Genomic DNA, 16958 nt, shown 5'->3' with positions numbered 1-16958 from the left:
GTTGAATCAAGAAACTTCCCTACCATCACCACTTAAAATGGGAGCCTGCTAAAAGTGCTTGACAGGTTTTTGTGGCATGAAGCACATAACCCAGCGATGGTGTCATTAGTAATAAGTCACTCCTGGAAATGACACATTTTTCTTTACTTAGAACAAGTCAGGCTGGTCCAAAGCAGGCACAGTCACCAGGGGAAAATCAAGCCCAGCAGCTCGGGGAGTGTGTCCGTGGCTCTGCGGGTACAGGGCTTCGTTTCTGCCTCTTTTCCTTTTTTTTGTTTGTTTTGTTTTTGTTTTTTTTTTAAGGACGTTTTCCTCTCGTTTGGAAGAACGGGACGGGAAGGGGGGGTTGTGGTGGGGGTGGGGGTGGTGTTGGTTGGGACCGGCCTGCGAGGCTTGGAGGGACTGGCGCAGGTTGGGAGGCAGCAGGGTGATGTAGCAGCAGATGGGCAGAAGCTGTTTGTGGTGAGCACTGGGAAAACGGGGAATTCACATGAATCCATAATAGGGCTGATTAATCGGCTTTCTCATCCCCACTGCTTGGGGAAGTTAAAAAACAAAACCCACAAAGGAATCAGCAATGAGGTGATGAAATTCGGTACCGACTGAAGAGAGGGTGAAACCCGGCCTGGGGGAGAGCACAGGGGCTGGGAAGGGGAGTGGGGGGGAACTCGGGGAGCACCAGCCGTCTCTCTCCAGTGCGCTGAGACGGGTGGAAGTAAAAGAGCATCAGCCAGGAGAGGGCGAGCTGGCCAGGCTGCGAAGCACCGGGGTTTCACCTAGCCGGGTGGGAAGGCATCGCAGGCGGGACCTGGGAAAAGCAAAGGAGGCTGCAGTGCCGAGAGGGGAACAGCGAAGATGGAGGCCGGGGAAAACTCAGAAACGTCCCAGGCAGCGGGAAGTACTGACAAAGCACCGGAGCTTCCCGGGGTGCAGTGAGTAGTGTTGCATCACGCCACCCAGCACCAGAGCCAGGGAGACGGCGTTTCCCAAAGAGGGGTTTTCCCAGCGGCTCTGTGGGTTGACGTGTGCCGTGCCTGGCCCCTCCACTTGCTTTCCTTCAATTCAACCTGCCGCAGAGATGCTTGGCTCAATGCTTGGCCTCGGTGCCTTGCCAAGCAAGGGCTGAGCAGACTGCAAGCGAGGGCTTCGGTTTTGCAGCGCCCCCCCCCCCGGCTTTCATCATCTCCTGCCGTGCCTCAGTTCAGCAAGGTGGTTTAACGGTGGGGGACAGATGTGTCCCCGCGGGGCTGGGGTGCTGGGGAGGGGGCACCCCGGCATCACCCTCACCGGCACAGCGGTGGGGCAGCCGTGCTGGCATGGCGGCTGCTCCTGCGGCAGCCGAGGCGTGTGCTTGCTTGCTTGCATGCCCCACTGCCCCTCGCCACGTGCCGCCCTGGCAGCCGCTCTCAGCCACCACTGGCATTTTAATGAGCGCTGGGCAGAGCCCAGCCCCGCACAGCCCCTGGGCTACCGGGAGCTTCAGTGAGGCTGAGGGGCTCCAGCGCCGGCACAGGCACGAAACCCACCGGTGGGGCCACGTGCTGCGGCACCTGCATGGGGAGTGAGTCCCTGAGCAGCTCCAGCTGCTGCTCTTTAACACTCCTTTATAGGAGCAATGAGGGTGGGCTATAAACTGCTTTAATACCCCCAGCTGCCAGCGCTGCCAGCTCCTGGTGTGGGAGCTGGGGGTGAGGAGGTGCAGTGCCGTGGCTGCTGGCCCAGGGAAGGTTTGCAGCTCCAGCTGTGCTTGTTCCTCGTTGCCACAGACTGATGGCACAATGGGGTGACATGTCACTTCTTCTTCACTGTTTCCTGCTGGGGGGCTTTTGGTTGGATTTGCTCCATGATGAACACGAGAGGCTGGCAAATGAGACGTGTCCCAAGTGCTCAGTGTGTTTGCAGTGGGGTGGAATTTAGGAGACTGATGGGGCTGGTGGTGTGCAATGGCTCTCCCGAAGAAAGGATTTAGGTGAATCAGGTGCCTCTGGCAGCCCTTTTGCAGTTTTTTGCAGTTGTCAGGGTGCAGGACAGAGACACAAGCTGTTGGGTCATTTGAAGGGACTCTGGAGGAGGCGAGTCCATGGGGCTGGAGATGAATGGGCAGTCTGCAGCTGTCAAAACAAGACCTGAGAAGGGTTTCAAGCCCCATCCTTTCCCTGTTTCCACTTTATGCCTTTAGCCTTGGTGCAGGGAGGGATGCAGGGAGCAGCAGATAACTGGGATAGCCCTGCTTAATGTGCCCTACAGCTCCCTTTTACCCCCAGCAGCATCTCCTCTAACATCCTGTGCAGCTCAATGGATTGTAAATCCCCAAAGCTGGGGCTTAACACCAGGAGGAAAATGATGCCACACCACATCCCTGTCCCTATCCAGGACCTTCTGTGTCACTCTCCCTGCACCACCATTGCTGCCTTTCCTTGGCAGAGAAGGGAACAGGGCATCTTGCAGGTGATGCCTAGATATTGTCAGTGTCCCAGACATGAGCTGGATGTTCCCAGAGACCACCTGAAGGTGACAGCAAAGGCATCAGAGGTGTCCCACATTTCTGTACTTCAGTGTTTCAGTTCTCGCACTCTTCTGGCACTAAGCTGCAACACCCTGTGCCTTGGTTTCCTGTGGGGGAGTGACAGCTCCCCTCCCTCCCGAAAGCTGTGTTTGCCTTCAGCCCCACCTTGAGCTGCACACCACTAAGGGTTTTTATGTCTCTGGGGGCACTGATGAATGAACCCCCCAAAGCCCTCCCAGAGACCTGCGTGATGATGGTTCTTGGCCCTTCCTTCCTCCATCTTCAGCAGGAGCAGTGAAGGTGTCCCCACTTCTGGCCTGGTTCCCTGTGCCCAAACTTTCCCCCTCTCCTGGGACCTACCTCTGCCTCAGGTAGTTGTAGGAGACAGGAAGACACTGGGTTTTCCAAGGGGATAGCTTTGAGAGCCCTCAGGAGTGCTGGAGCAGTACACTGGGCTGTGCTGCCATTGTCAGGCTTGACAGAAGCATCAAGAAGAAACTAGTGAGCCCCAGCAGCATCAGATATAAATCCTTCCTCGGCTTAATTCCCCACATGCCAAGAGAAATGGTGCTACTGACACCAGCACTGAATAAATGAGGAAAGATGAGGAAGACCTGTGCTGCACTGGCTCCTCACCCTGTGGGGCTCTGCTGCTCTCTCCCAGCAAAGGCTGGGATGCATGGCCCAAGGTATAGCGGGGGGAATGCCCAGGCATCAGCTGGAGCCCAGCCAGGGACATTCACTGCCTTTGGGATTGTTTTGAAGAGCTGGTTTGCTTTCTAAAAATGAAAGGCATGCTAGAGCAGCTGGCAAGGGGTGGGGTAAGTGTTGCTTCAAGGTTGGGATGGTGTTGGGTACCCATCTCTAGGGTTTCCCCCAAGCCCAGGCTGCCCTCAGCAGCTGCAAGCACGGGGGAAATGAGGACAGGCAGGACGGGAGCATGCCTGGGCTTCCAGACACAGGCTAGAAGCTTTGCTTGGGACAAGTGGGGCGAGCAATGTGCATCATTTCAGGTGCTGGCATCATCTGGGTGCTGGCAGCATGCCGGGACAGGCACTGCAGCAGAGGATGCTGCTGCCCCTCACTGCAAACATCCCCCCCTGCTCACTTCGCAGCCCACTCTGCCCCTGCCTGGATTTCCCCGGGCAGGGCTGGGAGAGGATCTGCTGTCAGGCAAGTGCCGGCAAGGGGGAGATAGTGGCGTGCCCTGACCTGCTTTAGCTATGAGATCATCCCACGCTCCCGGCTTTTAAAGAGTGATAAAAAGCTGTACACGGCCCCAGGCAGCTCTTGAATGAACAGCGAGCATGAGAGGCTGAGGACCTGGGGACCGGAGTAGGCACTGATCCCTGGAGCTGTGCTCACATGCACCCTCCTCCCCAAAAATGCACTGTATTCCTTCAGAAAAATTCCCATTCTGTTTTGCGTGAGTCCAGGGGCTAAATCTGTGCCCCGCTAGATCCTGTGTGCTGAAGCTGAAAGAAGCTCTGCTTGAGCATCCCCCAGGCATCAGCAGCACGTGCTCAAGTGTGGAACGAAGCAGGGAGGTCACACGCGCCCATCCGTGCAGGGCTGTGGCTGGAGATTTGCACTCCTTGGCAATGGGGACACAGTGCAGAGATGAGCAGTAACTGGAGCTGGGCTGCACCTGTGCTGGGCCTCCTGCTTTTGCTCTGATATAATGTCCCAGTTGAGAGGTGATGTCATTTCAGAGGGAGCCAGAGAAAAGGAAGTACTGGAGAAGATAAGGTGCTTTAACTGTACCCCTCCTGGCTTGAGCAGGTTTGAAAGCTGAGAGCTGTGTTAGCTGCCAGCCAGGAAAACATAAGAGAGAGGAGGAAAGAGGTTGGTTGAAGGACACCTTCCTCCTGGGCCAGTGGGAGCTGACACCAGGAGCTGATGAGATGGAGGACCTTGCATGTTTCCAGGTGGTGTAAGCACAATTTTGTGCACTGCTCTGGCTTATCCATCACCTTCACCTCCCAAACATGGGGTGGGTTATCTGCAGCACCAGACATGCCACACCAGTAGCAAGGAAGGTGCTCCAGGAGGATCAGCAGAAATGCTGGCAAATTGCTGGAGAAGGTAACTTGAGAATGTGCCAAGGCTGCCCTGCTATCAAAGGGGAGAGGGACTGAATGGAATGTTTGTCACCAAAAGCTCGTTAAAAGGTCTTGTTAGCAATAGAGATGGGCCAGGGATTCCCGTGGTGCTGAGACTCAGACTTTCAGAAGGATCTCAGAGGGGCATCCTGGTCCCTCTGACAGTCAAAGACCAAAAGCCTCTGCTTTTTGGGTGATGTCAAGCTGCATCTGCTCACTCACATGAGTAGGAAAACCTAAGGGAAACTGGGCTGATACAACCCAAGGTCCTCTCCATTGCACCAAGCTGGGAGTGGAGCTGGGCCACCACTAGACAGACCCAGCTCTACTCTGGAGAATGGGATCAGTGAGTGAGAGCAAATCAGGATCACCAGTGGTCTTAACACAACCACGTAGGACATACAACAGCACAGAGGGCCTTCCACCTTCACAAGCTGCCCACAGTTGTAGGCAGGGCAACATCTGATGCCCTGCTCAAGTCAGTGCAGTTTCCGATTGAGCTGGAGACTGGCTTTCAGGCAGACTCATCCACAGTTAGGCTGTGCTTTTGACAGTGCCAGATATCATGGCAATAGTTCTGGCTATCAGGTGCCGACTACCACAGCCTCAGCTGAGAGTTTTCTCTCAATATTCTTTAGGATACTCAAGCTGAGTATGGCTGCCCAGCAGCTTGGTGCAGTAAATCAGGCGCTGCTTGCTGTCACATTCAGTAAGGTCAGAGAGTGAGAAAAGGCAATGGCCTGCAGGTTCTGATGTGCTGGTCCAGCCTGATGTGGTGGAAGTCGGGCTTGGCGGGGCTGTGCAGAGGAGGCATTTCTCAGAAACCACAGTGTGTAAATGTAGCCGTTGTGGCAAGGCTTGAGCTGACCTCCCAGCCCAGGGAGCTTTGCACCTCAGTGAGCTCGCTGCTTGTCACCCTGACCTGGCAACTCTGGTTGTCCTGAGAGTAGTAGGCATCCAAGAAAAGGACTTTCTCTTCTTGTCAGTTGTGTGAATGAAGTGGGTGAAGAGCAGGGTGGGTGATGGATGCCCCACGTGTGCATTAATATCCAGCTGCAGCAGGAAAAATCAGAGCTGGGTCTCCATTCCTTTGTCCATATGTGTGGCACAGTAATCACAACACGTCTGCACAGGTTAGCAATGGCTTGTGGTTTTTTGCTCTGTTCTTAGTGTTGCAGGGTTATCACTGCTCTGTCCCCAGCCCAGGCATTGGGTTGCCAGGTACTTTTGGTCTCCGCCTCACTGCTACAAGCTGAATGTCCCCATTTTCTCCACAGGAGGCTTTGCTACCTTCTCGTCCTGCTTCCCGGGGCTCTGCGAGGGGAAGCCAGCTGCCATCCTGCCGATGAGCATCTCCCAGCCATGCTTGCCGGTGGCCAATGTCGGCCCCACACGCATCCTGCCACATCTCTACTTGGGCTCACAGAAAGATGTCCTGAACAAGGTATGGCCCTGTTCAGGGAACACATCTGCCCTGTCCCATCTGGGAGGGCAGCCAGCCTTGCAGAGGGGTGAGAGCATTAAGGATTCCTCTCCTCCCTGGTGGGAGGACCATGCAGGGTCGGTCTGAACCTATCAGGAGGCTGAAGGCAGGCATTGCATAGGCAGAGCCCAGCAGGACTGGGGAGAGTGGTCACAGGATGAGTCATTTTACACTGAGTGGTCAAAAGTCTTCAGCCGCAGCAATGTGGGGATGGGCAAGCTCAGGCCACGGGCAAGGGCTTGTTCAGAAGGCCCCAGAACAAGCAAAGTTTTGCTGTGGGGAGAGAGGAGAAAAGAGGGACAGTGCCCTTTTAAAGGTGCTGGAAGGGCTGTGCTATGATGTCTCGCCAGGGAAGGAATTTTGTTTAAAGGAAAAATAGCAGCGAGAAGAAAGAGGAATTGTAGGTAAAATGATGCCGGACGTCTGCCTACTGCAGGCAGGAGGGAGCCAGCTGGGTGTCCTCGCCCAGGGCAGGCAACATGGGAGACAGCCCATGATGCTGGGATTGGGGTGGGCGGTGGGGGTTTAGGGACAGAAAGGAGGGAGAGAGAAATTATATACACAAAGTAAAAGGAAATGAGAGAGAAAAATGCCAAGAATGTGGGTCCAGGAGCTGGGCTGGCTTCACTGAGCTGAGGTTGGGCTCTGCAGAGCCTGCTGGGACGGGCAGAAATCGACTGCTGGAGAGCCAGGGCTGAAATCCCAGTGCAGGCTCCCGAGAAGCCAATGTCAGGCAGGGAAATTGATGGTTTCCTTCCCTTCCTGCCTCCTCAGAGGGTTTTGTTCATCTTTTGGAGCTGTATTCTCTGCCATCCCCACTACGTGGCCAGAAGATGCTCTATTCACAGGCAGCAGAGCAGGGTCAAGTGCGGAGGCCATGGATGGCAATGTATCTTTTCTCCATCACATTGCAAAGGAGAGATCCCACACGGCAGATCCATGCACTCTGATGTGTGGAAGGACTCTTTTATCTACATGTTTTCTCCTCCCATTTAATTCTAAGTCTTCCCTGGGATAGTGACCAGGGACTGAGACCCAGCAGCTCAGATACTACTCCATTATTTATAAGCAACCTGCCCCAGTTGTACAGGTGATACAACTGTGAACACCTAGGAAATCTATGAGAGCCCCCAGTGCATTTCTGAGGGGTGTGTGAGCAGGCATTGGTTAACATAGGGTGCTCCCAATGAACCACCCTGCTCTGTTGGTGAGATGCCTCTTCTCCCTCAGCTGATACTTTCAAAACTTTTGGCCACAATTTTCACTGATGTTCTTTCCTGTTTTTGTCTGTTCCTTTCATACTGCGGTTCTTGGTATTTCACCCCTGGGACCCCCTTCCGGGTGTCTTTGGTCTTGGTTACCTTTACTTGGGCCAAAGTAAAGATCTGCCGAGGTTCAAACCTGTGTCATCTAAATTGACACAACCTTCTCAGCTAGTCTCTGCTATACTACCATCAACTAGGGCAAATGAGCAATAGGAGACCCACAGGGGAAAGTATTGGGATGGGAGAAGGCAGGGAGTACATGCCAAGGCAGGTCTCCCACACTCGGTGCTGGCTACAGTCAGCCAATCATTCCATCACTTCTTTCCCACCAGGATTTGATGACACAGAATGGGATAAGCTACGTCCTCAATGCCAGCAACTCCTGTCCCAAGCCAGACTTCATCTGTGATAGTCACTTCATGCGCATTCCTGTTAATGACAACTACTGTGAGAAGCTGCTTCCCTGGCTGGACAAGTCCATCGAGTTCATTGGTGAGCTTTCATTACAATGGTTGCAGACATTCCAGTTGTCAGCCTCCAAAACCTGGATTCTCCTTCTGTCCTCCATGGTCTTACTCCCAGCAACACTTGTCCTTTCGCACAAAGAGATTGAGGGTTGGGGAGGGAGGCTAGAGTCATTTTACTCTCACCATCTCTGATCACATCGATGCTTTTCTCTCTGCTTCCTCTGCCGTGCTCCAGACAAGGCCAAGGTGTCCAGCTGCCAGGTGATTGTGCACTGCTTGGCTGGGATCTCCCGCTCAGCCACCATTGCCATTGCCTACATCATGAAGACCATGGGTATGTCATCAGATGACGCTTACAGGTGAGTTTTCCCTGGGGGGCAGAGGGGTGTAATGCTGGTATGTTTCACTCCAGGGAAGGAAAGTAGGCTGAGCCCAGAGCAGAGGGTGGGGGCTCCTTGAAACTCTGTCTTGCCTTGGCTGAGTCCCAGTGAAACCAAACCAAACCTCCCTTCATAAAACGCATGCAATGAGGAATGGTTGGGAGAGGTAAAAAGGAGGGGAGAGGCAGTCCCAGCTGTACCCTGGGGCATCCTGAGGCCCCATGGTTCCCCAAGACCCCTTTCTTTGGAGGGTCTGCTTAGAAGGTCCTGGATGGTGCCTCTTCTTCCCAAAGAGGCTGAGAGAATAGGGGTGACCCGCTGAAGGACCAAACACCAACTGGGGCTGTCTGTGCCTCTTGGCAGGTTCGTTAAGGACCGTCGCCCATCCATCTCACCCAACTTCAACTTCCTGGGCCAGCTCCTGGAGTATGAGAGGAGCCTGAAGCTCCTGAAGGCCCTGAAGTCGAAGGGTGACCGGAGTGAGGGAGATGCGCAGCAGGACCTGGCAGAGGCGGCTGAAGGCAGCCGGCATCCCCCACCACCTACCTCAGAGAAGGCCGAGGAGGTGCCGAGAGGCACTGGCTCGGCGTCCCCCCATGGTGACCCTGAGCGGCAAGGCGGGACCGCAAAGGTCCTGTCGCCCACTGCCCTGCAGCAGGGGCTCAATGGCTTGCACCTCTCCTCTGAGCGCATCCAGGACACCAACCGCCTGAAACGCTCCTTCTCCCTGGACATCAAGTCTGCCTATTCCCCAGGCCTGCGGCAGGAGCCCCCCGGACCCCCCGGCCCTGGAGATGCCCCCAAACTCTGCAAGCTGGACAGCCCCTCTGGCCCTGGCAGCCTCAGCCCCTTCTCCCCGGGGGCAGACAGCCCCGATCGGCCGAGCGGGCCGGACCTCCTGCTGGAGGCCAAGGTGCGGCAGCGGCGAAAGCACCGGCACACCGCGGGCTCACCGGCGCACGGGCTCAGCCTCAACGTTGGCGGCGCCTGCGCTGCGCGCAAGAGCCCCGGCGCCGAGGACGGGCTGCCACCGCGGCTCAGCCAGACGGGCCCTGCTCCCAGCACCGCCACCAGCGCCTGGGGGGGGGTGCACTTGGAGTCCCCCGGCACCCCGACCAGCGAGGCCGGCTGGTTCTTCGGCATGGACCCTGGCAGCGCCGGCGGTAGCGGAGGGAGCCTGTTTGCGGCCGCCGGCCCGTATCCACCGCCGTTCGGGTGCGGCGGGGTGGCGGGTGGCTGCGAGATCCGGTTGAGGGACAAGGCGCGGGCTGAGCCGCGGGACGGGCGGCACAGCTGGCATGAGGAGGCCGGTGCTGAGAAGCAGTTCAAGCGGAGGAGCTGCCAGATGGAATTCGAGGAGACCATGTCCGAGGGCAGGGCCCGAGAAGAGCTGGGCAAAATCAGCAAACAGTCCAGCTTTTCGGGCAGCATGGAGATCATCGAGGTGTCCTGACACACACCGGGGGCGCCTGGAGATCCGGGGTGGGGACGGGGTGGGGGGATATTTAAGCTGGGGAGAGAGGGAAGGGGACAGGGACGGCGGGGTCGAGGGGGGGAATATTTATACCCACGTGTGCATTTTCGGGGGCGCACGCGCTAAAACCGAAACAAAGGCGGATGAGCCTTCGGAGAGTCGGGAAACATCGCGGCGGATGCTTAGTGCCCGTCCTGCACCCACCCTGGGCCTTCCCCTCCATCCCCACAGGTTCCCCGCCCTCAGAGACCCAGGCTCAAAATCTGGGCGTAAAACTGGAGCGGGAAGGGGCAGGGGTCACAGTTACGGCTGCAGGGATGGGGCACAGCACCTGTGGAGGGGACCACATCTGCCCCTTCCCTGCACCCCGATGCACTAAGCATGCTCCCCGTGTTTCTCTGGCTAAGTATCCTAAAAATGCTGCACTGGAGCAGCCCTATACATATATAAATATATATTATATATAATATAAAGAAAAAGAAAACCAACCTGAAAACACACACAAAGGAAAAGGTAAATTGTTTTACTGCGATTTTTATCGTAAATAATGTTTCAACTTTTTTGTTTTGTTTTTAATTTATTGAAGCTGTTCATTCTGGCAATGATTTGCAGACAATGTGGGGCGGTACTTTCAGCTCTATTTTTACTGTGTATGGTATTTAAATCTGAAATACGAGTTTCTAAGCAATATCTGAGGCCTGTGGCTCCTTCTATAGCTCATGTCGACAACAACGATTTTCCCCCTGTTCCCTCTGGGCAGACCAACAAGGGGACAGGAGACTCTTCTGGGCACTTTTTCTAGAAACAAACAAGCAAATGAGGAAACCATAAAACCTTCTTACAACACAAACTGAGCCAGAAAACTCTTCTGGAAGCTGCTGCCTCTTCTTCACCCCTTGGTCTCTGTTTGCTTCTCCTTATCCCCGTCCTGGCCATCGCCCCCACCCTGGCCATCCTTGCCATCCTGGCCGCCACTCCATCCCAGCCATGTCCCCCTCCCTTGGGCTGTTCATCCTCACTGGAGATAGTGAGGAGGGAGTCACCTGAAGTGGGGGGAAAGGTGCTGGGTGTCATTTCCAACTGTGCAAGGAAGGGGAAGGCGTCAGAGGCTGCCACAGTGGAGGCAGGCAGGGGAGGCTGATGGCAGTTGGGATTTCTTGTTGGGGGGTGTCTTGCCTGCCCGCCCCAGCCCCTTGTTTCCCCCTTTCTTCAACTACCTTGCTTGGGAGCTACGGGCACCATTTTCCATTTGAGGGCCATGGTTTTTCAAGCTTCCCTTAGCCTTTGCTTCGCATCCAAGAAAATCATGGTGTGTGTATTTGCAGGTGCTGGGACTCTCCCAGCCCTGTTCCCCTCCAGGCTGGCTCCCCTCCTGTCAGTGGGTGATAAGCCAGCCAGACCTGAAGCTCTGCAAGTACACAGGGGGCACAACTGACTTACTTTCAGAGCTGTTTAGCTGCTTAACCCATCCTGGTGGGGAGTCAAGCTCTTGCTCCTAAACTTCAGTGTAGGCTTGTGAGAAACTGCTTTCCGGAGCTGTAGGCACTGAACTGCCTCCGCTGCAAAGCACAACTCTCCCTGTGGCTGTCTTTGCTTTCTCCCTTGTCTCGCACTAGTTTGCAAAGCTAATACCTCAGGGGTCTCTGTTCGTGCATGTCTTTGTCCTGTGTCATCCTTGGAGTGTTGGTTTTTTTCTTTTCTGGGTCCACATGGTTTCTCTCTTCCCTTGTTCCTCCTCTTGTTGTTCATTTCTATCTTTAAATCAAACTACACGTGACAAAACCAAATGATCTCAGGTTTAAAACTGAACACAAAGCAGAGGCATGAGGAGTTGCGATTGTGCGAGGAGAGGCTGCTCGCTTCAGCTGGTTACTTCCCCAACCACCTCTGTACCATGGCTGAGGCCTCCCCAGAGGCTCCTTGCTTTCTGCAGGCTGGCTTTAGTTTTTCTGGTTTTCCATGGGGCCATTTGGTGAGATGCTGGGGACCACCATGTGCTCCTGCCTGGTTCCCCGAGGTGTGGCAGGGAGGGATAAGGCTGGCTGGAGAGCCAGTGATCACCTACTTCTCTTCCCGCATCACTTTTGATGCGGCAAGGGATCTCACAGCCATCCCTCAAAGGCCCACCACCACCACCACCACCCATCATCGCCTCCACCAACCACCTTGAACCAGCTCAGTCTTGCCAAGCCGAACATTTCTCTCTTCTGGCCATGAAAGGACAATGTCACAATTACCTAAGCTCCCTTTTCAGATTCCAATAAGCACTTGGGTCCATCCTGTGAGCCTGCACTTGCAGCAGGATCTCAAGGAGGCTTTGATGTGAAGTCCAAGGAGGAAGGGAAAAAGGCTTCATTCTCCCTCCAGTAAACCCGCTGAGCCCAGGGTTAGTGCTGCCTGCTTCCTGCGCAAGGAGTGCTACTGGTCTCCCTTCCCTTCCTGCTGCCCTCACCAGTGGCACCTCTTCCCAAGCATGCCAGGGATCATCACCTGCTGATTTCTGCTCTGCATTGCTCAGTTCCTGCCCATCCTGTAGTCCTCCAGGGCTGGTGCCAGCATGGATCAACTGAGCTCAGGTCAGGCATGTTGCTGGCAGGAGCTGGTTAGGTGTAGCTTTGGGCAACGGAAAGGGGGCTAAGTGACTTCCCAAGGAATTTAATAAAAAGAGGACATCAGGTTGGCACAGTCAGGTGGAGAGATGAGCTGAGGCACTATCAAGCTCTCCTGTAACTCATTCGTTAGCTGACATGGCACATTATGAACGCAAAAAAGCAGCTGGAGTAAATCGGGAAGGAGAGGGCACGCGTTGTACATGAGACTCTAAATGTCTGCAAAGAGGCAGATAAGTGGTTTGCCTTCTGTCGTCTCCACTATGCCATTCCCTGGATGCTCCTCAGACATGTTTGAGGGGTTTAGGCACTCTTATGTGCAATACTTTAAGGCTACATCCAGAAAATACGCTTTGATGGAGCAGCCCTGCCTAAGTGTCTACTGCCAGTGCTGACCCAAAGCCATCAGGATCACCAAGTGGCTTACAGTTAACTGAAATTATACTTCTTTAAATTCAGGCCCTGATTATTTATTTTTTTTTCAGTCAGAGCATTTTGTCCATGAATCAGATTGTGAGTTATCATGAGGATGGATGTGCTGGCTTGTAACTTTTCCCATCATCTGTCAGCCAAGTCTCTTTATGGGCTCTCATAAGGCAGACAACCCAATCCAAAGCCTCACTGGAACCAAAATTCACCTTTCCAATCTAATCTGATGAAGGTGCGTTTATCTGTAGGGTTCCACAGTGGCAGAAGTGTGAACAGAGGAGAGGAAAGGTCTCTCCTTGCGAGGGAAGAACCAGCAAAGCTGTTGAGTGCCCAGTAGTCACAGTAGTGGCAGTGGCTAAGCTTTCCACTAGGTGAAGGATGGAACAAACCACAGCTTTCCTTCATGCTAGCAGGGACATTACAACCTTATCTTCAGCCCCTGTCTGTCCCTGGGGCTGAGCCCTCCAGCCACATCCTTCCCACCTACCTATCAGGGGGCTGAGTGAAGCCGGCAAGAGGGCAGCAATCAGGTTGGCAAGACTGAGCCAGAGGCTTGGGTTGGAGCAGGCTCATCCCCAGCCTTGGTGGCAGCATCCCCGTGACCTGCTGCCTTCCTGGCCCTTCTCTTTGTCTTCTTGTTTCTTTGGATGTCCATCCCCGTCACATCTGCCCCTTAAGAGACAATGCTCCCCAGAACCCTCTCCTGCTGTCCTCTTCCCCTTCCCATCCTTAATACTAATGATAATAAGCTATCAGTGTTGTCATTGCAATCTATGAATGATAGATTTGAGTATTTATGATTATTATTATGGTTATGATTCTGTACCTTTTCGCTTCTTACTCTTTGTATGTTGCTCTTTGTTTCTTTGTTGTGAATAAACGCAAGGCCCCACTACATCTTCTCTCTGCTCCCCACAGCCCAGCTGGGGTTGCGCTCCCGGCTGTCCCAGACCCCAGGAGGCAAACCCTTGTCGGAGGAGCTGGAGGGTGGTGCTTCCTAAGGGTATAAAGACACCCAAACCCTGGGCAGATCAATTTTCTTCACTCTTCCCTTCCCCTCCTGCTGCTCCTCTTCCCTCTACAGGTGCCTGCTTATGTTTGCAAAAGGCAGAAGCTCACTGCCACCAAGAATGGAGGATTAAATGGCAAAAGCCTAAAGCTTTTGTAACAGCTTCAAAAGGAGCACTGGCCAGGCATCCAGCTCATGGAATCAGCTCTCTCCAGGTCATAGTCCTCTCACCTTCTTCAGCTGGCTGCAGCTACAGGCTGCATTTTCACCTGCAGGGGCTTCTTGCTCTGCTATCGCAGCTGGTTTGTAAAGCTCACCACACACAGCTGAGCCCATGCACTGGGCTCTCCATTTTAGCCAGGTGCCCTGGGCTTTCTTGGCTTGAGTGTCCTCCTCATGTCGGTGAGCTCCCCCTGCCCGGGGACAGCACAGCCTTGGGAGGACACTTGGCCAGTGTTAGAACAAGAAAGGTGGCAGAGGAGCAAGAAGAGATGTGAGTGGCCTCTAGCACCTGGAGGGATTCAGAAAGGGGCTGGGAATAGCTCCCAAAATGGGGCTGGATACGGCCTTTATCTAACACTGATAAATCAGGGTGTTATAAATGGACAGAGTCCAGTGATGCTTTGTCACACTCATCACCTGGGATCCTTGTACAACCTGGAGGTTCCCAGATGACTGTAAGGTGAAGGAGGAGACATTAGGGGAAGAGAAAAGGAACCCTTTCTGCACTGCGGTACAAGACATTCTCCATACTGCGCCAACCCCATGAAGAGTTATTTTAATTTGCAGGGTTCACCACCACCCTTCTCTCAGTGGCCTGGGCATGGTCTCTTGTCTCTGTCATGACTTTGCTTCACTGTGGTTGGGGTCCTTCTCATCGTGCTGTGCTGAACTCATTCCCAAGATTGCTCTGAGACCATGCAGGAGAGCAAATAGCTCAGGTCTCGACCCTCTCTTGGGAGACCTTGGCAGACCCCCACTGGGGTCGTGGTCTGGCAACACCCTTCCTACCTCACCTGCCTTTTGGGCAGCCGTGGACAAGGAGGGAGCAGGCAGGTCCCAGCCGCACCAGGGCTGAGTCTCCTCAGCTTCCACCCCATCCTTGCAGGATCGAGCCTTTCCTCAGCAAGCACAGCATGGGGGGGGGGGGGGGGGGGGGGGAAGGAGGCTCTGCACCCATCCTGGTGTACCTGGCAACTCCTGAGCAAGGAAAAGAGGCTCTGGCCACTAGCCCTACCACCCTCCCTTCCTCGCTGCCTGTTTGGCCAGTGCCAGTATTGGACCCAAGGAAACACCCTGTCCCTGCCTTGTCCTTATTTATTTATTACCAGAGGCTGTAAACAGCAGTGCTTTTCTACCCTCTACTTTCTTTTCCTTTCTTTTGTATTTTGGAACAACGTGTTGTAATAAATACCCAAATAGGTGTTTTAACAGCTGGTGTCAGCCTTGGTTTTTGAGGGCCAGACCTTCTCAGGGTGGTGCTGGAAGGTCCTCTCTGGGGCACTGGGGAGGGCAATGGACCTTTGGCTGCCTCAGTGGAGGCTGAAGCCAGTGGATAGCTGAACACACAGCCAGACCCATATCTGTGTATAGGAACCAACAGCTTGAAACTGCAGCTGGACAAGTTCAAAGCATAAATAAGATAAGCTGAGGAAGTAAGGGGATAAAAATTAACTGAGGCATCCATGGGCCCATGGACTGCAAACAGCCACTCTAGGGGTTTCTGGTGGTCCCATGTGTAACTTCCCTTTCTAGTGGAAAGGACTGGCCAGGTCCTGCTCCGGATGGGTATATCCAAGTGTAGAAGATGGTACAGACTGCCAGCTAAAGAGCACAAAGGCATGGAGCGTTTGCATTGAAACACATTCTGGGGGGTTTCTTGTTGGGTTTTTTTTGCCTCCCAGCTATCCTCTGCTTCCACCTTCCTCCTGCCATGGAGGCAGCATATGTAGCCACACGCTTGCTGTGCACTACAGCTAAACCCTATAAGCATCCCCTGGTACCCCCACAGCTGAGTTGTCGCCTCTTCCCCATGGCAGCAACTGTGCTGTGTTTGGGAGCAGACGGTGGTCATTGACCAAACAGCCCCATTTTGGCTTCACTGTGCTCAAGCAGAAGCTGGTGTAAGCATTTTTCTGCTCTCCCCTGCAGCAGGTTTGCTGTGGAGGGAGGGGAAGGCACGAGCAGGCTCCCTGCGGTTCTGGCTCCAGAAAGCTGCAGCACTTATTGACTTAAACGCAGAAGGGACATCCATCCCCATGGCTGTTTTCCATAGGCTGGGCTAAATACCCTGCTCTTTCATAAATCCAATCCTCTCATCCAGCTGCAATAGCAGTGTCTTTTGTAAAGCCTCTTAGAACTACTGCCATCATCTGCTGCTGGGGTAGAAATTACACTGTCCAGTGTGAAGCTTTGGCCTCTTCTACAGCTGACCCCACTAGCAGCTTCAGAGGGGCTGTTTGCACCCCCTCCTCTCTCAGCCACTTGTTGCCACGTGTGACATGGAAAGGGAAAGTTATCTAATACAGAAACATGAGTGCTGTTCCCATCTCACTCCCCATTTACCTGCTTCTGGCTTCATTTTTCCCAAACCTGCTGCCCTGGGGAAGATGCTGCAGCAGAGTTCCCAGGGCTGACATCTCACATTGCTGCTTCCACAGGCACAGCTAAATCCCGTTGTGTTTTAGAGGGGAATTCCCTCTGGGCGAGGAGACTCAGGTGATGCTGCAGGGTGTCTGCTCTTAGCTGGGGCTACAAGTATGCAGAGACTCTATCCTCTGGCAAAGGCACCCCTGGGTGTGCACCCAGCACAGCTTCCTCCCCCTTCACCAGTGCCGAGGCTGCCTCTCCTCTCACTCCTCGTGGTTTGAGCAGCAGAAACCATTACTGCAACAAGAAACCCAGGAACGTCCTTTTTCCAGCTCTTTGGCTTTTATTGACTCAGAATGGCTGCCAAGCCTATAAATAAATGTTCCTTGAGCTAAATATAGCAGCCACTGAAATAGGCTGCTGGCTATTTATTTAGCTTTTGGCCTCTTTGAAAGCTTGCCAGTCCATACTGCCTTTACCTTCCCGCTGTCCCACCCCAGGCTGCGGCCACCCACCACGGGGGCATGGCTGAGTCAGCACGGGGAGAAGGGGTCACAGCAAGTCAGCCCTGTCTCCACAGGGCTGGAAAGCCAGGGAGGCAGGGTCCAGTGCCAGAGGAGCCTCAGCCCCCTGTACCTCTGCCCA

At 54.2% G+C, this 16958-nt stretch overlaps 1 protein-coding gene across 5 annotated transcripts in view; it reads left to right on the top strand.

Annotated features, from left to right (window-relative positions):
- Window positions 1–13612, top strand: part of DUSP8 (dual specificity phosphatase 8) — a 44604-nt gene extending 30992 nt beyond the window's left edge. For all 5 annotated transcript variants that reach the window (XM_061342454.1, XM_061342455.1, XM_061342453.1 and 2 more), the window contains 4 exons: window positions 5886–6052; window positions 7689–7848; window positions 8059–8182; window positions 8567–13612. In XM_061342454.1, coding sequence (XP_061198438.1) covers window positions 5886–6052; window positions 7689–7848; window positions 8059–8182; window positions 8567–9656 — 1541 coding nt within the window. In that variant the 3' untranslated portion in view covers window positions 9657–13612. The remainder of the gene's footprint in view (window positions 1–5885; window positions 6053–7688; window positions 7849–8058; window positions 8183–8566) is intronic.
- The last annotated feature ends 3346 nt before the right edge of the window (window positions 13613–16958 follow it).

The sequence above is a fragment of the Neopsephotus bourkii genome, unplaced genomic scaffold (assembly GCF_033783945.1).
Source record: "Neopsephotus bourkii isolate Nb327-2 ecotype Australia unplaced genomic scaffold, CSIRO-AGI_Nbou_v1 NB_1792, whole genome shotgun sequence".
Taxonomy (NCBI): Eukaryota; Metazoa; Chordata; class Aves; order Psittaciformes; family Psittacidae; genus Neopsephotus; species Neopsephotus bourkii.
This window is presented reverse-complemented; position numbering and strand designations above follow the sequence as displayed.